The sequence below is a fragment of the Columba livia genome, chromosome 2 (assembly GCF_036013475.1).
Source record: "Columba livia isolate bColLiv1 breed racing homer chromosome 2, bColLiv1.pat.W.v2, whole genome shotgun sequence".
Taxonomy (NCBI): Eukaryota; Metazoa; Chordata; class Aves; order Columbiformes; family Columbidae; genus Columba; species Columba livia.
The window spans coordinates 100222190-100245210 of NC_088603.1; the positions used below are offsets into that span (position 1 = coordinate 100222190).

The following is a 23021-nucleotide window of genomic DNA, read 5'->3' on the forward strand; positions in this document are numbered from 1 at the left end:
TTGGGGTTTATCTTCAGAGTGATCATCTTGGCTGTCGCCCTCTAGAATCCCATATTATTATATGAATACCTTTAAAAATCTGTTTAGAGCAACCATTGTCAGGCAGACAAAAACTGATATCTGAGAGGCTGAACATCCCTGAAAGTGACACATCTGTGAAGCATTTACTGTGTTTTTAAAATGAGCAGTTAGCTGCTGATCTTTTAGGAAGAATTACTTTCTCACTGTCTGTACCAAAGGCAGAGGCGGAGCTGCAGATGACTGCCACACACATTGTCTGTATCAAAGAGGGATCTTCTGTCATTGCCAGCATCTTGCACAGGAGGTGTGGCTTGTGGTCCTCTTGCATCCCCAAAGGGCACACGCAAAGGTGCTCGTGTCTTCCCCCTCATGAATGCAGCTGCTGGTGTGGCTCTTGTCTCCACAGAGGTGTGAACTTCTTCCGCTGCCAAAGTCTTGGGTTGGACTGGGGGTGTGAGTCACAGCATGATCACTGCACTACCCCAGGACCCAGAAGTACTCACATCTTCTACCACCTGGATACAACTGGGGATGTGGGTCACAACATGGGCCCCTCTGCGCCCTCAGAGGGCAGGGAGCTGCTCTCGCTGTTGGCATTGTGGGCAGCGTGGGTGGGAGGTGTGAATCACCTCCTGGGCTTCTGCCTCCCACCAGGCACAGAGGTGCTCACATCTTTTTGGAGTAATCCCATCCGTTTCTGACATGTGATGAGCTCTATGAGCAAACTGCACAACTGGAGGAATCTCCTGCTCTTTTGCTGCTCTGACATTTCACCACAGATGTGAGGTGAAAATTAATGCCAAAGTGAAGATAACTTCAGACCAATACAGTGTCTAACGGTTGTGGTCTTCTGATTATAGATAACTGCAGTTTGGGCAGCCTTGAGCATCCCTACAGCCCCTTTTTGGCTTTTTTCTTGAGTATTTTTTGTCAGCTTCTGTAGAGCCAAATCTGTTTTACATGTGCAAGAGTGCAATACAATGGGAAATAGTCTACAGGCTTATTTGTGCCTAGATATTTCAGATATTTTTAGAAATGTTAGCAAATATATAGTTCGTACTCCAAATGTGTCACTTAATAGGACTGTAGTGTATGCTGAAATTTTCTGGAAAAAAATGCTTTCTAAAAGCTACCAAAGTAACTCTGTTTACTGCAAATTCTGTAACGATGGTGACTCCCAGAGATCAAATGCGCTATTTAAAGCTTTAGTTCAGAACACATTAACAGGGAAGAATAGAGAAATCCAGCAACACAGCAATGTACACCTGAAAGATGCATGGAGATTTCAAGCGTATTGATTATGGCATCCTGCAAGTAATTCACAGTGACCAAATACCCAGCTTGTGTTGTGCGCTCTTCTCTCTAGGACTGCCACGTTCCTGTAATTCGCTTTTTCCCTGCACCTGCTCTATACAAAGCTGTCTTGGAAATCAAACTTGACTTTATATCCACAAAAGAGCAAATCAGTGCATTATTTTGGGGGGAGTGACAAGCATTCATATCCTTTTTTTGACATAGGTAGAACTTACAGTACTTTACACTGTATTCACTATTGTGCAGTGTTTTGCTGGGGTTAGGTTTAGGTAGTTGGTCTCAGGAAAACTTAGCACGCATGAACAGTGTTATTCCATAGGACTAAAATGCAGTTTGTATAAATAGGGGTTTGTAGCAGTAAGTAGTTTCCCTGTGGTCGCAATCAAAGTGTGTTTCTTAAAGTTAGCAAATTTGGTTAACTTATTACAACTGTATTTTATTCTGCAGTTTATACTTCCTAAGTAATGATCTGCCACTCAGACACTTAACCTGTGGTCAAGAAAAAAGCAGCACTGTTACCAAGCCCTGTTTTGGAGAGGCTACATGATGGATTTTAACAGAACATTTTCTACAGCTGTTTTTTTGGGCTGCTTCCTTTCAACCAGCTGGTTCCGTCACTGTCCTCACTGCACTCATCTCAGCAACATTTCTTTTCCTGCTGCTCTTAAGGCCCTGTTTAACTGTAATATTGTGTGTTCACTTGCACTGCCAGGAATAGGCTATTTTTCAGAAACACATAACTGATGTGGAAAATACAAAAGACAGTGGAAGTTGTGAAATGTGATGTAAGCCCTAGTTATTTTGTTGTGCTATTACTTTGGGCAGGGGAGGGATAGGTACAGGTTTTGCAACCTAATATTTATTCAAGTTCAGTGTGACTGTAGCAAAACACGTGAATAATAAAGGAATCTTTGTTTAATACTAGTCAGTTGCACATTTTTTAAAGAAAATAAATACCGATGGGTCAAACAGGTGATTTAATTTTTTTCTCTATAAGTACACGAAATTGTTTGTTACAAAGAATACCCCAGCTCACTTCGCTGTGGGAGGATCTTTTGTGAGATTCTCAAGATTAAAACAAACCTATATGTTCTAGTAACACAAAGGAACGTCTTTCTTTGGAACTGGTGGGCGGGTAAAATTCTTTTGTTAAGCCTTTAAAAAAAACCAAAAAAACCCTCTCTGCGGGCTGTGTGGAGAATTGCCACATGCCTCTCATAGATTCCAAATTTCTGCCATAGCAAGTCCCACTGGTTCCAACCACAGGCTTTTTGTGTTTTCTGTACTCTCCTTTGTAACCGTCTAGCAAAGGGAGGCAGTGCCAGAGGTTCTGGAGAACACGAGGAGAGAGGCTGCGAGCCGGGCCTACACTGCTGCATTCCTCCGCAATGGCAGGCCGCCGTGTGGGCTTCGTGTCAGCCCTTCTTTGTCAGCCTCACAGCCATACAATGCCTTTGCACACTCACCAGGCAAATAAAGCCCAGATAAGTTTTCTTTTTGCTGTGGTTTGTACTGTGTATTCCCAAATAATGGGCTTTCTTTACATGTAGATGGTCGATGCAGTTAGCTAAAGGCAGCGGGCGGCTTGGTAGAAAACGTTTCTGCCGAGACCTCAAAAGTTGGGATTAACTGGCAATTTCTTACAAAGATGCATCAATGAATTGCAGAAATACATATATAGTCTATAACGAGGTGCCAAACTCATTTCAGTAGTAGTTACATTTATATTGTCCTGAAATTACAGTCAGCCCTTTGAAGGCAACCGTGGGGCTGAGGTGGCTCCTGGTGAAAATGAATTTGGCACCCCTGGGCTATACAATTAAACCCCTTTAGAACAAGGGAAGAGGAGGAAATTAAGCTCAGTGCAGCTACAGATGACATGTAACTTAGGCCCCCTAGCTAATGACTTGTATGTTGAATCTGGTGCGACTTTCAGAGTATATTTAACAAAAAAAAAGTCTGTTTTACCTCTGGTTTTAAGCTTCAGCATCATCTGCAACAGGGACATGCATAGAGCTGGCATGCAATTACTGCTGCAGTTCCTGTGGTTTGAAACGCATTGTTGACTGGTTTGCTTTGATCTCTTTCCTTTGATATGGCCGGAATGAATATGGTTATTTCAGCTGCTGCCATGACTTGTTTTGCTGCTTTAATTGAGCATCTGTGTGCAGGGCTAAGCTTCTTTGGTAAGAAAAGAGAAGAAAGAGGACTTAAAGACATAAATAACAGAAGGTGTACAAGTTTGGGGATGGTATGACCTTTTTTTTCCTTAGTCAAGTCTAAAGCCTGACTCGAAGAGAGCAGCCCCTCACAGTGGGTAATGAACGGGATGTGAACACGTTGCAACCCCCAGGAACCACATGTGCTCCCTGTTAATATTCAGACTTTTGGGCACGGACTGCAACAGTGTGTTATTACTGCACAGGCTGCAAGTGTTTTTTCAGCAGATCTGGAATACATTTTAGGTTACTGTCAGAAATTAAGAGAGAGGAATTGCACTTATTTTTTCATACTGTAGTAATTAGTATCTGAAAGAATTGTCATTCTCCTATGTAATTTTCATTTATTTCCCATGCCATAGTTTTATGCTAAAACGTACATATTCCTGGTCTACCTGAGTGAATGCAGTATTTATTTCCTTCAAAATATGAGCATAAGTAATACAGACATACTGTCACTTCTTTCTCCTGTTAAACCTGCAAAGATGGGTATTCCCATAATAGGATGTGATGGGCAGTTCCCTTCTCCCCATCGAAACCTCTTGGTATTTTCATGCGAGCTCTGCTGCAAGGCCAAGCTTTGCTTCCTCAACAAACACTCCTCAGCAGAGAGGGCCAGAGAGGGCTTGGAGAGATAAGATCTTACATGAGTCTGGTAGCAAATGTGCTAAGACTTAGTTATTAGCAAAAATCCAGCAATTAATAGATCTTATTTGACCTATTGGTTTGCAGTGCAGCAGTAGCTCTAAGGGGGCATAGTGCTGCCTGCAGAGAACACCTATGAACTGGTATTCCACAAAGCATCAGGGATTCAGGGAAAGCAGCATTTTTCAGGCTCTTGTAACATTTTAAGGGGAAATTTCATTCATCTGGCCGCAGCAACAGAGTCTAAATGTCAGCTCTAAAAATGTCTTGTGCCTTCACCAACAGCAGCGCAATCCCGTTCAGCAGACTTAGCCAGGGATCTTTATTGACTCAAGATGTAGTACAGAACTAAACTTGGTCTTTTATTCAACTTAGTTCAATAGAAGTAAATACAACTCTCTAGGAACCAGTATTTATGAGTCTATACTGGGCCAGGTGGGGTTTTCCACTTTTTACTGTATTTTCAGTCCTAAGGTTTATTGTGAGGAAAATTGTGGCCCAACAGACCCCTGATTCACTGCTTCATCAGATCTGTGTAGAAGTGTACTCAGCACATCAGTGGAATGAAAACACCTTCACAACCTTCATTCTTCTCTGGTAAGAGCCTCATATGATCTGTAATATCTAATGTATGCAGTGAGGGAGGACAGTCAAAGGATTGCCTGTTGTGTTTAGCAGATGGCTTCACATTTTTGTGCATGTTTGGTCTTACAGCTTGATTAGTCTGTGGGAAAAGCTGAATTTCTTGTGCAGAAAAATACCCTTCTTTCAGTTATTCTGAAACTGTAGAGAAAAATTGCCTCTGGGTGGAATTTTTTCCCTACAAGCGATGAGCTTTGGCAAGGATGGGAGGAGGAGAGTGAGCTGCCCTGGAAGCGATCTCTTGGCTAAAAGCAGCAGGACCCTTAAATTCATGTGAATCTGTACTATGAGACACAGTGGCGTTTCTCTCTGCGTTCATTTCTTGTAGCAAATGGGGAAAATGTTTGTGTAAAGGCTGAATGCACCAGCAGATCAGTTCTGGTTGTCCCCAGAGCTATGACCAACTGTTTGTTTCACAATTATGCTGCATGCCATCTATTCCAAACAGAAATATTTGTTCAAAATTGATTTCCAACAGTTTGACAAGCTTCAGACAAACCCAGTAATTAGATCTGTGAAGTGAAATGTCTGATGGCACGTTGCCTTCTAACCATATTAGTGAAGTTAGGCTGAGAGGCATTTTTTGTCTGCAGCATCTTAGCATAGAGGATAAATCAAGCTCTGCAGTTCAGATTTAACAATGCAGACGTAATTTTTTCCTCCCTCTCCCCAAATACTTACGTAGTGAAGCCTAATGGCTGTAAACATTCCTTTCTGCTGTCAACTGTGCTGCAGTAGAAGTCCAGACCAGGAGCTTGGATTGTACCTATCATAGAATCATTTTGGTTGGAAGCAACTGTTAAGATTGAGTCCAACCATAACCTAAGTCTGTCAGTAAACCATGTCCCTAAGAGCCTCATCTATGCGTCTTTTAAACACCTCCAGGGATGGTGACTCCACCGCTTACCTGGAAGTCACTGGTGTTCAAGGGAGAGAGTGGAACTCTCTGAAGCGTTTTGGTGGCATAACTCCTGTATTTTCTGAAACCACGCAGCAAATGACCAGGACATGCATATCCTTGTTTGCTGAACCTTTCTCTGCACCAGTTTACTGGTTTGCATCCATCCTCTGATCCCTTTTTCTCCTTTTAGTCTGATCCGCGGGCGCTCCCACGAACCCATGCAGCGCTCTGTGGTGCCACCTCCAGCGGCAAAGCTCTGGCTGGAAGCTGGGACTGGCCTCTGAGTCTGGCAGACGACCTGCGCCCGTCTGCGGGATGAACAGTTTCTGCTACGCTTGCCTTTGATACAGCCAAGCGCCAAATAGTTGGATCCTTTTTCCGATGAAATTAAGTGTTAATTAGACCTGATTTTCATTTGATCCTGGCTGTTGCGGTAGGTTGCAGTGTTTAATTACTGCTGCACATTCCGACTCCTCATTTCTGTGTGTACCCAAAACTCCATTGTCCCGTCTGCTCAAGAATGTCAGAGTTTGAAGTGAGGCAGGTGATAGTGCAGGAAAAATGGATGTGTTTCCATGACAGTATCCAAAGCCAGAGCTGAATTAGGGCTCCCAGCGATGCCTTGTGCTATCCTTCCTGCAAAACAACTCCTTAAGGTCCTTTTTTCTAGAGAACTGCATAAAAAGGAAAGGCAAAATGTTGGGAGACAGTTATCTTAACACAGAGTTGGAGCACAGACATTCTCAACTGCAGCTCATATGTAGTGATGATGGATGTGCTTTTTCTGTCCTTTCCATTCTTTCAAATATCCTGATGTTACCACAATTGTTGCTAAAAGCCACGTGTTGTAGAATAGTGGTTTTCAGCATCTTAAATAATGCAAGGCAAAGTATTGCTAATACGTTGCACATGAGTCTTGCTACTACAGCTTACTGAAGGTCTTGAAATCGTAAGTGTTACAAAGCTGAGTAATTTTTAGGTGCAACCTTTTGTTATTCAAGTGACTAAAAAAGGTAAGTGGGTGCAAAATTCCAGTTGCTTTACTTAATATTTTAGTGTCAGCATTTCACTGAACATACTGAAATATAGTTGACTCACAATTGAGAACTGTACTTGCATTATATTTAACTATCCAGTTGCCTCCCTATAGGAAGAGATAGAACCGAAGAAGAAGTAGAAAAGGACAAATACACATTATATCCCATATACTGAAGAGCACTGCTTTATAAATACACATGATTCAAGCTAAAATGAAAAGTTGATACAAAAGGACCCTAAAGTTAAGTGGGATAATTTTCATCTTCATACGCTGAGAAAAGAAGGCCAAGAAAAAGGAAATTATTAATCAGTCACAGCAATCTGTAGTTACAATAAAATATATTAAGTGTTCTGTGTTATAAATTTGATTAAGGTACTTTCTGGTATTTGTAAGGACTAAATAATACTTAATTCTTAAGATTTTTTACAAATATTGGAGCTGGTGTCACGTGTTACTGCAATCAATATTTGCAATATGCTTTAACTGTTGATCTAAGCCTCTCTGGAGAGGCAAAGCAAGGGAATACTCTTCGGCTTTTATCAGGCTCATTTTCCTCATTTATCTTACTGCATTTGTAGAGGGAGCAGCAGTAAGAATGTGAGAGGGATTAAAACTATCTGCAAGAAATCAAGACTGGAAGGGGGTGGGAGGAGATGAAAAACTTTTAATCTCTTTTTTTTTAAAAAAATAAACTTACCACATCAAAACTCTTAGCTTAACAACCTCTTTCCAGGTTGTCCTCTGTATGGAAGAAGGCTACAGACTGTTATATGCACAAGGAGAGACTGTCATAGAGCAGCTCTACCAAGTGGACCATGAGAAGGGTATTTATATCCGAGGACTCTCCATCGGGGATTGTTCTTTGTATAAAACAGGTTTCCATGGTCTTCGCAGTAGCTACTGTTTGAACTGTGGGGCTGAGAGGTCCCAGCTAACTGGAGGATTAGGTAAAAGTGTCGATTCTCGGGAAACGGGATAAACAGTTAATGTCAAACTGAGCATCAAGGCATGGTGGTTTTGAAAATACTTACACATGGCCTAACACCTATTAGAGGCAATGAGGGGCAGGATTTAATGTCATCTCATTGAAAGCACCTTCGAAGCTTCTGTTTTGTTTATCAAACAGACTTTTAAGATTTTTTGGTCCATCTACATTCCCTGTGTACCCAGGGAAGAAACGGCTTTGTTCCCTCTGACCAGCATGCAGAGGGAGGATTGTGCCGGGGGCAGGCTCGGGAGCTGCGCAGGGTGAGGGGAAGGGGAGAGGTGGCGTTGGCTTCAGGACCCGTCCTTTGCCACCCCTGGGGTGCCAAACCCCTGCTCAGCATCCTGCTCCTTCCTGCTGCTTTTGGGCTGGGGCAAGGATGCTCTCCTGCTGTCTCTTGTGTAGCTTTCCAGGACTTTATTCACTTAAATGTAAATAGATGACACTTTAATAGCCTTCCGGTAATGCCTCTGGCAATGCGTTCTGCTGTATTTACTGCCTGAAGACTTCTTCCCTGGGCAGCTTTTGGTTGTACAAGTGATATGGTCCAGGAAGGGTCCTCTATTTTAACAAGAGAGCTTCGTCTTGCAGGGAAAAACAAACGAACAAACAAATAATATGAGTATCATATGCACAGCATTTGTAATGGGTTTTAATAGAAATCATCTAAATATTTGTTTCTAAATCAATGAATAAGCATATGTCTACATGCTCCGTTAATTCTGGATATCCTTAAGACGTTAATAAAGCAATCTGTCTCTCAAAATGCTCTTGAAAACTTAGATTATGTTAGCTCAACTATTAAAAATATCTCTCAATAATGTATTTTTGAATATTAGAGAAGACTTAAGCATGGAGAAAATCTTGAAGAAAACTGAAATGTGTGCTTTCATTAGTGAAATAAGGCATACAGAAAGATTTATACTTTATAGCTCGCTGCGTATGCATTGGGAGAAGCTACTTTTGTGGCACAAATACCCTTCTTTGTTGCTTACCAATACCCGTATTCAGTGACACAAAGAACAACTGTTGAAAAAAATATTAGTATGCAGATGCTCTGGTGTTTTGTTAATGCATTTAATTAAATACAATAGCTCTTTTGGTTGTTTTTCTTTTTCTGTCCTTGAATGGATTTGTATTATGGTATAGAATCTAAGCTTAGAGTTGCTATTTAAAATGTTTTCCAGTTTTAGAATGTGTCGTATATCCATGTTAGTTACTTTTCTCTTTCATTTCATTAAGAAAATCATTTATGGGCTTTCATAATTTCTAAGAAGTTTGAAAGTATCTTTTCAGGGAAACCAAAATCCTAAGTTTGCCAGCAAATATTTTCCTTTTCCCCACTGATGAGGTCTTCAGTGACAATTAGCATTGCTTAAATAAGTGTATTCCCAAGAAATACTTTCAGATGCTTTAACCAAACAAAATTTTCTTGAAGTTCCCCAACATTTTCTAGGTAGTTTTCCCAGAAGGAAAAAGAGCTGCAGAGCGAAACTGCGTATCATGTTTTTATATGAAAAACTGTAGCAGACTGATTACAACAAATTGTAACCTCAGTACGGTGGATATTTGCAGAAGCCATCGTTTGGCTCATGTCGTTATCCATAAAATTATTTCAGAATTATTTTCAGCCGGAGAAAAGGTGTCTTTAGTGCCCTGTGGGTGGGCGAAATCATCTGAAATGGCCATGTCAAGTTTAAATTGCTCTGGTGAATCAGCCAAGTACTTGAGTACTTTGAAAACATAGCAGGATGTGCCAGATCCCATCCCTCCCATGGCAACAAGAACCAAATCAAGTGGGGATTAAATGAGGTAATCGTAAGTCCCTAAAGGTAACATAAGAATAACCAAAACTTATTTCTGAAATGCTGAGTCCTGTTAACTCCAAAAAAATGTTTCTGACGCGGAGTGAGCATGTGGGAGGTGTCTGCTATGGAGGTTGCTTCTCAAGTAGTGACCTGCTGATGTTCTTGTGGTGTTCCTTGGGGATTACACATTGCTCAGTGGATGCAGTTTCCTTTAGAACAGTAGGAATAATGGTATAGACCTACGAAAACCTCCATAGATCTTTCTGTCACTGGTAGAAAGAGCTACCAGAGGCTAAGAGTTAAGTGTGCTGCAGCTGATTATTTTCAGGTATTTTACTGCACGTGTCAGAACACAACCACGGAGAAGACAGCAGAGCACAGAGGTCTGTCTTGGCACCTTTCTCGGCTAAAAGCTTGTCAGTTTCTGATAATTCTTTTTGTCACTTCTCACAAGCACTAAATGCAAATTGGACAGTTTTGCTCCGGGCCTTCAGCATCAGAGCTAGGACATGGTACAACGAGTGCCAGGATCGTATATGGAGAAAAACTGTCATGGGAGGCCAAGGGGAAACTGCAGCTTCGTGTCTCTACTTTTTTAAGTGAGGAAAATTTAAATACGAGGGGGAAAAAAAACCCTCTCCTCATTACAGCTGTTTGACCGGTATTCAAGTTACAGTAGGGGTTCCAAATGGGGACAAAACCTTCAGGTACAAGATCTCAGACATCGTGGAGGGGGAGGTTCAGTGCTGCTATGTCACTTGAATATTTTTTGCCTTGTTTTGGAGAAAAGTGGCACATTTGAGAGTTGCAGTCCTCAAGGGAAAGTACGGGTATTCTGATTCTTCAGACATTCATTCAGACATGTAACTGAAAGCCTGCTCCTCAGTAAGCCTTCCACATAAATAAAGTTAGTCTCAGTTGCGCTTCCTATTGATCTATTTACAAACTGGTTTAATTAAAAAAAAAAAAAAGCCACCTAGAAGTACTGCGAATTTTGTGTGAGGACATCATCCCGGCTTCAGTTCCAAGATAGCTTAATGTTCTTAAAGGCTGGTAGAGAACATAGTTTCATTACAACTGCACATATTAACGGGTTTTGTATGAAATGAGCATCTCGGGGCAGGAGAAAAGAAAGCAGCATTGTTCCGGGGCTGTTTTTCACAGGCCTGCATTCATATCTCATCCTTGTTGTTTGCAGGAGAGGCAGATGTGAACCAGAACAATGGGACCTCCACGAAGAGCCCAGCGGTGACAGACCCCAAAGGCACAGCAGACCCGAAGAATGCCTGGCCCGAGGCCAACCCAGCTGACACGACCGGTCGCCCCCACTTGATCCGCCTCTTTTCCCGAGATGCCCCAGGGAGAGAAGACAACACCTTCAAAGATCGGCCCTCGGAGTCAGACGAGCTACAGACCATCCAAGAGGACAGTGCAGCAGCTTCAGAGAATTCGGATTTGATGGCTTCTCAAAAACGCTCCTCTTTCCGGTACGGATCAAAAATGGCATCTGCGAGCACTACAGACCATGCCAGACATGGATCTCCACGGCACAGAGACTCGGGTCTACTTGACTCGCTGGGCAGATTCTTTGGAGGTGAAAGACACGTTCCCCGGCGGGGCTCGGGCAAGGTGAGCTCTGAGGAATAGAGAACTGCACAGCTACAGCAAAAATAACATACAATTAAAAAGGAAGGGTGGGACTAAAGGAAGGTGTAACTGCTATAATGCAAGAGTTGACTTAGCCAGCAAGACGGTACTTGCAGGGCTGTGATTTAATGCTTGGCTATAAACTGAAAACAACAACAAAAAAGGCATAGATCTGGGAAACAAGAGGAGCTATTCTGGGTAGTAACAAGGAGTATTAGAAATCCGGGTGGCTCTAGAAACATTACTGAGAGGAATTTTTATGAGCATTTAATGTGGTACAATTGTATTCATTTGTATGTTGTGCCATTTAGAGAAGCTTCAGTCTGCTTTTGTGTGTTCTTCTTGTATATTTGCAAAACGGAGCTGGACACTAAATGCAAGACAATCTTTAGATAGTTTGGCTCTGACTGAGGGACACACTTGGAAATAGCTGTTAGTAAAAGAACTGTGGCCAGATTCTCAGCCTGCTTGAGCAAGAGCATGTTTTAAGGTCAGTTGATATCATTGCTGAGGAGATGGCTTGACAGATATTATCCTGAATCCCAGGTGTACAAAATAGTCCAGCTGCTTTATTCTGCTGAGAAGTGAAGATTTATATTCCAGGCATTTCATATTAGAAGTTGTGTAACAAGTCATTTCTTCATTATTAGTTGAAAAAGAAAGTATTGATGAAAGGATATTACTTGAATTCTTTCCTTTGCCAGGAGTAACTCACATCGTCTGATGCATTATGCAGGTGGCATGGTAGTTGAACTATTGTTCAAGTGTCAAAGTTTAAGACATTTTCACTGTACCCTTTGCCATGGAAATGATAAGCGGAGTCTTGTGTTTGTGTGTTCACACACTACATGAACATTTGAACGGAACTACTGTAGGGCAAGAAAACCTTCATTTTAATGGAACGTGTTGTTTGATGTAGTTGTTCAAGTTGTGTGTTGCAAAAAGCAATGCTTAGAGTTGCTGACTGGGCTCAAATTTTTCAGTAACCTGTGACAACCTGTGCTCTATCTGTTCAGTAGTTCTAACCTGTGGCATTTGCTGGGAGGGGTTAGACTGCGTGTCTCACTGTGTCGTACTGGCCATGATCCATCCTACCCTCTGGTTTGAAACCGATTTGTGATCACACAACGGCTGCGGACTCTCCATGGAGTTCGCAGCTCCTCACTGGGAAGCACAATGTGTAATGTAGCCCCTCCCTGAGGAGTTGTTGTAATGTATAGACCACTGGATGAAAAATACTCTAGAAACGTAAAACCAGAAGCTTCTCACATGTAGCCAGTAGTAAGCAAGCTGTGTGTTTTGGTCTTCTTGTTTCTCGCCTTTCCAAACAGGTCCTGTAATGCTCATGAGAAAGATTTAGCAATTACACAGTCGTTTCTGTAGGTATTTGGTATTTAATGCTCGTACATGCCACAGGCAGTTGCTGTGAGAATGAAGAAAACCACTTTCCTTACTGTTACTGCAAATATCAGAGACTGTTCCCAACATTGCTGTTGTCTGGAACCTGCTTGGCTAGCTCAACTCTTGCTGTTTTATTCATTTAGTGTGTTACTCGATGAAAAATGGTATGTTAAATACTCTTTGTACACCAAGGAAACAATACCAAAAACTTAGATTCTGCCTGCAGAATATCCAGAGATATGTACGTTCTTGCTTAGCAATAAATCAAACCAACTCACTTGTTAGTAGTGATGACTAAAAAATGGCTGCGAGTTGTACTAATTCTGTATTTTATCCTTTGGTGTAAACATGATCGCTATGATTCTCTACAGAGCTCTACATAACTATGTATGAGAGGACAGCATATTATTTGTTTATCTCTGTTGCTGTTCAGTAAACTGCTCTTTTGAAGCACTTAAATGTCTGCAAAACAGTACAGAATTATAGACAATTCTAACATTTTTTTACGTGGCAGAAGTTGGGGTTTTTTTAAGAAGAACTACATATAACGTTGCAGAATCCTGACTTGCAGATCTCAGCTGGCAGCACAGGGAAGTTTTATTATCTTGGCAAAAGTCAGGTGCATCATAACTGCCAGTGCCGAAGCATCTCGAGCCCTGTTTCACACAATAATAATATTGAGGCATAAAAACCTGCCCTGGGACGTGTCCCCTCTATCATAAGGAGTGTAGAAAATACTGAGCAAGGGGCACAGACAGTTGTTTCAACTATTATTTATTTAGACTTTGAATCAACCCCTTTTCGTTTCTTGTATCAAGGAAGGCTTGTGGTGTCATGTATTTATACCTGTGTATACAGAAGAAATCGGGGTGGATAATAGTCTTATTTGTGCTTAAAACCTAAATAGTTGTCACTTGCTGAATTTTATAGAGTGTCAGGGTACTGATAGATGACGAAGGTCCTCATGGATGAGTTGAAGCAGAATAAAGTCCTGGGCAGTTTTCCAGATTCCACTAAGTAAACGGGACTTTTTGGTAAATAAGACACCAGGAAAAGCACCTAAAAGGATGAATTTTAAAGGCTTGAAATTGAAAAGTCCCTAGAGCTGCACCATTTATTTGCTTGCTCTTGCTTCTGATTAATTTTTGGAGCACTTCAAAGCAATTTTGCAGCTGCCTTTCTTGCAATCTTCCTTTTTTAGCCAGCCTGTGCCCCGGTGGGAGCGCGTATCTCGCCCACCCACGCCAGCAAGCAATGGAATGCAAAGACAACACTTGCTCTTTGTACAGATTTAGGGCTGACATTCAAGGAAAACACATTAGAAATTCTTTGTGGAGGCATTTTCATCTTACAGCCATTGCTGAAAAGTACATTAATGAATCATATTCACTATTGTGTATGGAAAGGTGGGGTAGGAACAAAGCAGGGACTGTTGTATGGCCTCCTCCTCTCCTGTGGAGCAGGTTCTCCCATACCCTGGAATTCTGAAGTGAAAATAAGAGTGCGGGGGAATCCTATGGGAGGGAATAAAAATAGAAATACTGGAATGTACAGAAATACTCTTTCTCTTTTAAGGGGCAGCATTTCCCATTGTTTCCCCCACCCCCTACCCCATCAATGTTTTAGATAACTGAAACCAAATCAAAAACAGCTTAAATTTTGTACTTTAAAGACTTTTTTTCTTTTAAAAGGTAGAATATTCCAAACAAAACTATTGTTGTGCACAGGCTAAATCTAATTGTATTACAGAAGATTTTAAAAGAGTGACAGAAAGAAACTGCGGTGCAGACGTTTTGAAAAGCATGCAAGACAGTAGTGTCACTATAAATTATTTCCTTTCTAATCTTTATAGAATATTTATCCAAACACTTGTAAAGCGTATAAGCAAGTTTGTTAAAATGATGAAATCTTTCTTGTGCCTCTGAGATACCAGCCTGTATTCAACCTCAGTATGTACCGAGTGCTGTTTTGTTTCTTTTATGCAGTCGTTAATGCTTTTGTCATTTTTTTGTTTATGATTATTTTTTCCTATTATACGAAAGTTATTGTGAAACGAGAACGTTTCTGTCCTGGTCTAACATCACGCATTAACTTACTAAACTTTAAACTACGTTTGTGACACACATGCAACAACGCAAAATATTGTGAGTGACAGTAAAGAATAGGCTGAGGCCAGACTTAGCGGAAGATTAAATCGGTGTTTCTTTTACATTTTGCTTCAGTTTTGTACACAATCTTGTCACGCTCTCCTGTTGCCTGTACAAAGCCTTGCTCCTGTATTTCTGTCCTAATATACGTGTGTGTGGGTGTGAGGAAGGCGGGCACGGGGCTTTCCCTTCCTAAAGCCACACACGAGGTGTGAGGAGCACCGGGCTGAGGTTGAGCAGAACCGGGGTTTAGCATCAGCGGTTCTGAAACAGCAGCTCCAAACGCACCCCAAAGTCAAGCAGCTGCTGTGAATGGGATCCACAAACAGGCACAGGCAACAAGTTCAGAACCACGGTTTTAAATAATGACACGTTCGTCAGGATATCAAGGCGTCTTTCTTTTTGCACTTGTACTCTGTTCACATTTCTTGCGCGAGCTTTAATGTACGCTACAGCACCGCAAAGATGTTGGAAGTAGCTAAATCAACGCTAGTATGACGTGATTTAAGTTAATACTTACTGTGATTTTCGTTTCCAACTCTTAGTTTTCAGGGAGTGGTATTGCTCATGATCTACTGTTTTGTAAAACCTGGCGTGCAAGCAATACGCTTGTAAAAAACAATAATTATAGAGTTTATGGTGGTTGTAACAATTTGGTTTTAATCTTTCGCTTTATATGTGCTTTATGTATCCATTAAACTGTTTACATCACGAAACTGGTGTACTAATGATTTAATTTGTTTTAAATACTTTAATCCATTAACAGAAGTTGCAACAAACTACTTCATAGTACATGATGGGGTTTCAGATCATTAACTGAGGCTGTATATCCTTCTAGAAAATTCAGTTAAAGCAGCGTATTGGACAGAAATGAGTAAAACTTGCCTTCTGTAAGGAAATGACTGGGTTTTAAATAGCTGAAGCTGCTGAATCTGCTGTTCTGGATTTATGACAATCGAAATAGAATCTGGCCTCTCTTTTTCATAGCAGGTAGTAATGAATGATGGAAGCCCTAAAAACGAATTTGTGTATGAGAACTGCCAGTTTGATTAAAGCTCATTTAGTTGTATGTTAGGCCTCAGAGCACTTTAGATTTGTCTATTTTAAATACAGTCATTTGTACAAAACACACAAGTAACAGCAGGTGAGTACTGCACAGCCCATGGTAAGTGAAAGGCTTAGGAGCTGATGTTACATAGGACTGATTTTTTCACATGTTCATTTAAGATATGTATAACCATGCACATGTTATACATGCTTAATAATTACTGCATTACTTAATGCACTGCAACTAATTATCTCTTGCATTTTGACGGAAATTACTGCTTGAAGCAATTACAAACCCTAAGAGGAATCCTGAAGTCAGACAAGGTTAAATGCTCTGCAGGTGATGAGCAAACACTAACTTTAGGTGATGCACTGGTGATGCTTTGTGCCCAGACTAACAGCAGACGGCCGGCAACGCTGCTTCAGAAACGGGACAAAGTAGTTGGGGCTCCACAATTTGTATTAGAAGTTGAAAAGAAAATGATGATTGGGTGGACAGGAAAAGCCCATGCGCTTCACTGCTTTTACTGTCATTTAAATGGGATTTTTTTGGGCCTCTTAAATTCAGAAATGTATTTAGTAATGTGATCTGGCTGAAATACTAATGAATCAACTGGAGCATTTTAAAGAGCACTGTTTCTAATCAGTCCACAGCAAGAGATAAGAATCATAGAATAGTTTGGGTTGGAAGGGACCTCCAAAGGTCATCTAGTCCAACCCCCTGCAATGAGCAGGGACATCTTCAACTAGATCAGGTTGCTCAGAGCCCCGTCCAGCCTGGCCTGGAATGTCTCCAGGGATGGGGCATCTACCACCTCTCTGGGCAACCTGGGTCAGTGTTTCTCCACTCTCATTGTAATAAATTTCTTCCTCATGTCTAAGCCTGAATCTCTCCTCCTTTAGTTATGTTTCTACTATTCATTAAACTTCTATCAGTATCTTCCAGTTCAGTCTTGGTTAGGCTAGTTCTAGATTCTTCTGTCCACCAGTACAATATAATAATCTGTTTAAGAGGGAGCTAATAGGGTGATCTGAATAGGAGTGGCAAGAACCCCCTCTCGTGCTTGGTGAAGTTCCTGGACCTCAGTGCAGAGCTGTGGCCACTGGAGAAGCAGCCAGAATAACTTTGGGCTCCTTTGGTGGGAACCAGCCTGGGCTGCTCTGCAGCAATTCACCTGGTTTTCAACCACACGGTACCACAGCCCAGCTGAGCAGAAGGTCTGGATTGGGGTTCTATGATCTACCCAGGCGGTGTTTGTTTAAACAACTGGGAGGGGCAGGTGGGAACCCCGAAAGTAACATACATGAGATCAAATGGATGTATTCAAAATTTAGCATAAGGCTTTTCTCTACCTAACAGTTTTTTTTCCTCATTGTGTACATCAGATAAACCAAATTTACAAGTAAGAAATCACTTCATTAAAATCTGTTATATTGGGGTTTTTTTATCACATATATTAATTACTTGCAAATGAGGAGCTGCATTATCATTAGTACTTTCCATCATAGAATGCCAAAATTAATGACTTTGTTCTTCAGCTCTTTTGAGATTGCAGAATGGTAAACACTGCCCAATTGAAAACTGAGGCACAAGTTAAGGGTTTTATTCATGAACTTGTTTTGTACCTTCATCACCACACAAGTGCTGGCTTTCATTTTATGTACTGACGCAGAATATCTCGCCTTGTTCCTGAAATGGTCTCCAGTTGGTCAGAAATGCTCGGTTACTCATTTTACTCTGAAGGTACGAGATTTCATTTCTGAGCTACACAAAAACCTCCGCTGCCATTTTTGGGTACTTCTACTGAATTTTTTACAAAGCAATTTAAAAAGTGGCCATGAAACATATTGAATTACGGCTGCAGACCCCAGATGGTCCTTGGTTCTGTTCTGCCTTTCGTTCGTGATGCGTTTACTCTTTCAGTTCTGGCATATGATACAGTTAACGTGCCTTGGAACGTGTACAAGCCCCCGGATTAGGGTGGGTCATTCTCCCCCCCAGTCTATACTGACTACATGATTGATAATTGTTCCTCAGAATGACAGTGTTTGTTTCAATAAATTACGCTATTAACCATGCCATGTCTAATCACTTCCTAATACTAAACTCCCCTTGCTATTATACTCTCTCCATAAATTATGCTAACGTAGGCAATAATACTTTTAATAACCAAGAGTTTAGCTCATTTTCTTACCTATTAAAAGCAGCAAAGAAATAAAAATTGGGCCAGTCCCAAGATGAGAACTGATAAAACAGATTGTGGGTGAGTGGGTGTGTGCAACCTGCGAGCTTAAACGCCAATTTCAAGAAATCAAGGTTGTAGTAATGTTTTTCTCTCGTTTATTTCTGGTCAGCAGCTGTAAGGCCATAGTGTCCACCTGGTATTTATGGTTTTGTTTTCCAAGTTACTGTCATCTTGTTTACTGTATGAGCTTCTTACCTACATGAAAATACTAGACAACGGGCTGCATTAAAATTTTACAAGTTTCTGCTTTCTTACTGATGGCTGTAACAACAACGTTACATTATTTTGTCATAGCGGCACCAACAGATGCACCTGCACCACCTCATTGATCATTGATCAACAGGCATTGATCATTGTGAATACTAATCTAGGACACATTCCTTATCTTGGCCATGTAATTTAGTCTGTAAGGCTGTGAAGTTTGTTGGTTGCAGAAGTTACCTTGGAAACTACCCTGAGAATACCTACTAAGCAATATCGCTTTTCTGCTGGAGTGATCTTCTCAGAAAAGCCCAAACCCAAAGCCTGGCACTGGGTTTCTGTGGTGGGTAATTTCAACAAGACTTAACCTACATCATCTGACTGATGCCAACTTGATAAAACAGCACAAAGGACAATACTGAATATGCACCAGAGTCTACGTCCAAGCAGATGAAGAACTTCTATCAAGAAGAATATTTGCATAAAATGATTAATGCTAGGTGGAAGAATGCTCCAGAAAAGCAAAGGTAAATAAAAGCATTGGGTTTTGGACCTGCAATCATCTATCAAGTATCACAACAATGGAAAAAACTGGACATGGGAAAAACCCCAAAGGTATGATAGGACCAGTTTCTCACTCAGGACCCACCATACGACAGAACTACTCTCCTGAACAACTGTCCTGATTCTTCTTTTGACCCCAGTAATTCTTTGCTCCCACCTTCTAATTTGCAAACCCTAATCATCAAGGCACTAAGGAGTAAGAGGATCGTGGAGAAATGTTGTTCTGGATTAACGATGATCACTTACCTCTCTTGGTGGTCAGTGTTCTCCACTGTCTCCTTCATACCATCTTCTCATCTTCCTTGGGTTTCTCACTTTTCAGTCATTCCAATTCTTTCTTCCCGTGTTTTTCACCCTCAGCTTTCTGCTAAGAATTCTTCCTCTTTCTGTTCGTCACCTGTTTCTAGACAAATATTATATTAATGATCTCAGCACAACACTGGAAAAGCAGAATCTCCTGGACTCCACATCTCTCTTCTCACCAATTTTGCTCTAACTTTAGGCAAATCATTTCATTTCTGTCTTTATTTCCACAATAGTAAAAATGAACAGTACCATTACAAGGATGTGTGGTTCATCCTTTCTAAGGTGATGAGAAAAAGCCTGCTGAATTAGCTAATTAATTATGTCACCATCAGACCAGCACATGGGGAAAACGTCAGCATTCCCATTGCTTTTTGTAACAGATTCAGGAAGTTTTGAACAGCTTGGAACAAAACACCCACCACAAATTGCAAATTGGTACCCGGGTTGTATGTGAATGAAGTGGGAAGGAACGACACCTGTATAACACAGCTCTGGTTCCACAGTGCATGTTTGCAGTAGGTATCTTACTATACTTACTCTAGATCCTCGCATTACACATGCTATATATCATCACCACCTGATGAGATGCTTGGTAGCAGCACAGGAAGGCTCTGATGCAGCGTTGGCTACGCCAAGGAACATAAACCCCATGTACAAAGCACCTCCAAATCTCAAAATGACGCAATTTCTCTATACAAGAACCTGTCGCGTTTCCCAATTGCATCCAATAAATTTCCTCTTTTTTAAAAAAATGTAGTGTATCTATTCACTGAAAGGATGCGTCTCAACTCCTGTTTGGAATACTGGTTTGAAATGGTACTAACTAGATAAATTCAGACCTGGGTAAGAATATCCTTATGCGTAGAGAGACTTTGGGTTCAGCCTCCATTGCAAAGCCTACACAAAATCAGCTGAGTAGGTTACAGATTCCTTGCGGGTCTTTTACCCGCTCTTCCCACAAACCAGCAAGATCAGGATTCATCACTCAGGGCTTAAAGGCTAATTTTAATCTACCAGCATGGCTGCAAATTTCTTTGGGGTTTAAGCATTACATCCTGTAGGTTGTGGAACACTTTGGTTTTCTAAGGCAACCTGAAGTACTTGTCATATCTAGAGGAATTTGAAATTTGTAGATTTTTTTAATTATTTCTTTTAAATTCACAGAATGACAGAATGTTAGGGATTGGAAGGGACCTCGAAAGCTCACCTAGTCCAATCCCCCTGCCGGAGCAGGAACACCTAGATGAGGTTACACAGGAAGGCGTCCAGGCAGGTCTTGAACGCCTCCATTCAGTAGGAACCTTTTCTGAAGACAACCCATTGAAAACCATGAAATCCATTGAATCCATGAAAATGTCCATCATTTTGCATTCTTACATCAAAAATGCTTACGTGGTTTGATTACATTTTAAATCACCTGTTTCCAGATTTCATATGTATTTGGAGTTTGCCATTACAGAAATGACGTGGTGTTCTTTAGATCTTCGTTTCACATCCTAAAGCAAGCAACAAACCTAAATGATACTGAAATAATTTGGAAAAACTGTAAGTTCAATATTCCAAACCAAAAATATCAATAGCATTATAGTCACTAATGCATATCATCTACTGCGTGGGAATTAGAGCTTTAAATTTATATTTATTTGTATATGAAACCTTTAGTTATAAGCAATCCTCTTGTGCAAAATGCAAACTCTCAGTGAGATCTTACTATATGCATTTAAAAGACCCTCTTAATGACCATGAGTTGCAAGATCTAACACATCATGTTTATAGCTAGGAAAGTTTTCATGGATTTCATGGGATCTTATAATATCACTTTAAAATATCTCCTACTGCTTAACCGTGTTTCCTGCACTTCTGCATCAAATCTGAAAACAAAATCAAGCAGGCCATGTAGAACACATAACTGCAAATGAAATTAATCCCCCCAAATCCTGCTATGTCTCAAAAGTCAGATGCATGTATGGTCACAAACCTGGATTATCAAAGCCAGGATCCACATGTACAAACCAGAAGGGCTCGCTCCATTGATCACAAACCTCAAGATCCCTCTTCTCCGGGCTCCTGTGGAGTCACCATACAGACAGTAACACCCCTTAACCCTCCCAAAGTGCCACAGAAAAGACCAGGAGACTTGGTGACGCGAGACCGGGGAGCAGATACCCGGGGATCTTCACCTCAGCTGGAAATGCAATCACCTTGCACAATGTCATCTGGCACAAAACACACACTGAATTACTTATGGATTCTTGCTACTGCATCAGAGAAATGGCATTTTTTTTTTTCCCCGACAGCTCTTTCAAAATATTAATACAGGTTGTGCCAGTAAATTTAACTACTTTGATGTGAAAGTACACGGGTAACACAGAGAATGTAATGGCAACGTATAGCTAATATTAAGACATAAAACACCTGTATGTTTTCTTTGCACTACGTTGAAACTTACTCTCTTTTTTCTTTTGTTTTAGTGGCCAAAATACATAAAGTAGGTGGCACAGTGAAATAGCGCAACTTTCCTGTGCATCACCAGAAAGAGCTGCAAAGGATTCCAATATCAAATCCCTCCCTGTTACAGAATAACTGTGGGTATTTTACATACATTTTAGAGTGTTCTTATTTGCATTATTAATCCTTCAAACTACTAATTGCACAGTGTCTGTGTCATTAGATCTCCCAGATTCTGCTTAAATGTCTGGCAATGGCAAACATTTTTCTAATAATTAAGATCATTCAGATTGAGGGATGTTTCCTTTTTGGCTTTTCTGAATGTACACCAAAGCTGACTTAGTAGGGAACATTTATTAAACAAAAAGTTAACTGAGAACAGTAAAAAACGGAGTGTTCTCTGTCCTGTTTTTTTTGAAAGCCTGCTCATGATTACAAACTATGCAGTTCCTCTAAAAGTAATTATTTTTAAGGGCATAAACAGAGGCGCCTCTGTTCTCAAATCCACAAACAGTACCCAAGGGCTCTGAATGCAAGATTGTACTTTGTGAGTACATTTCATAATATAGAGATGTGGAAGCCAAGCTCAATTGTATGGGCAGCACTCCCAAGACTGAAACTCATGACAATGTCACAAGAGGTGTGAGGAGAGACCCATAACGCAGAGAAACAAGTACATGTCTCCCCTTCCTAAAGCATTGGTTGCTCTGCTGTATTCCTAATAGCTTTTAAATAGGAATATTATTTAAGGCCAAGCGCTCAAAGCATATTTAAAGATAAATGGTGGCCTTCCAAATGTCTTAGTGAAATGTGCTCTAGATGAGCTCATTCAAAAAAGCCCAATTATATAATAAAGCACCACACCTCAGTAGCCAATTGTAGCAGGATAAAGCAGTTTTCTCTTTCATTCAGCAAAGCATTGCCTGAACCCACTCACATTTAACTTTTAACACTCATAGAGACCAGTTGATACTCTTCTGAGGGAAATTATTTCCCTAAATCACGTATGTGAACAATCTCAGAACAAAGCCACTTGATTCCTGCCCCTCACCATCTCCCCCTTAGGATTCCAAAAACTGAATGCAGGTGGAAGAACAATTCCAACAGCCTATATATTAAAGGGAAATGTGTATTTACCTGGCACAGATTTAGAATAATATGGAAGATTCTGAGTGCAGGTGAAGTTTGCTGATGATAATATGAAAAGAAAGTGCTTTATTCGTAACACTGGGAAAACCACTGTATAAAACTCGCACAGAGCTATCATTAAAAATGAGTTCAGATTTACTAACACCTGATAAGCTTTAAAAGGGGACCCAGTCAAAGCGTTTTGGCATGGCAGACAGACAGAAAGTTTGTATGTACTACACAATAACCTTTTCAATCAGCAAAATTTAACACCTAATCGCTGATCAGAACACTAAATTCAGGAAACCCAAC

At 40.8% G+C, this 23021-nt stretch overlaps 1 protein-coding gene across 6 annotated transcripts in view; it reads left to right on the forward strand.

The window, feature by feature from the left end:
* Positions 1-23021, forward strand: part of MBP (myelin basic protein) — a 114204-nt gene that overhangs the window by 82487 nt on the left and 8696 nt on the right. For 4 of the 6 annotated variants that reach the window (XM_065053002.1, XM_065053000.1, XM_065053003.1 and 1 more), the window contains exon 4: positions 10773-11203. In XM_065053002.1, coding sequence (XP_064909074.1) covers positions 10773-11203 — 431 coding nt within the window. Of the gene's footprint in view, positions 1-4747; positions 4797-7514; positions 7606-10772; positions 11204-23021 lie in introns of those variants that run through there. The other 2 variants (XM_065053005.1, XM_065053006.1) reach the window with 2 other exon arrangements.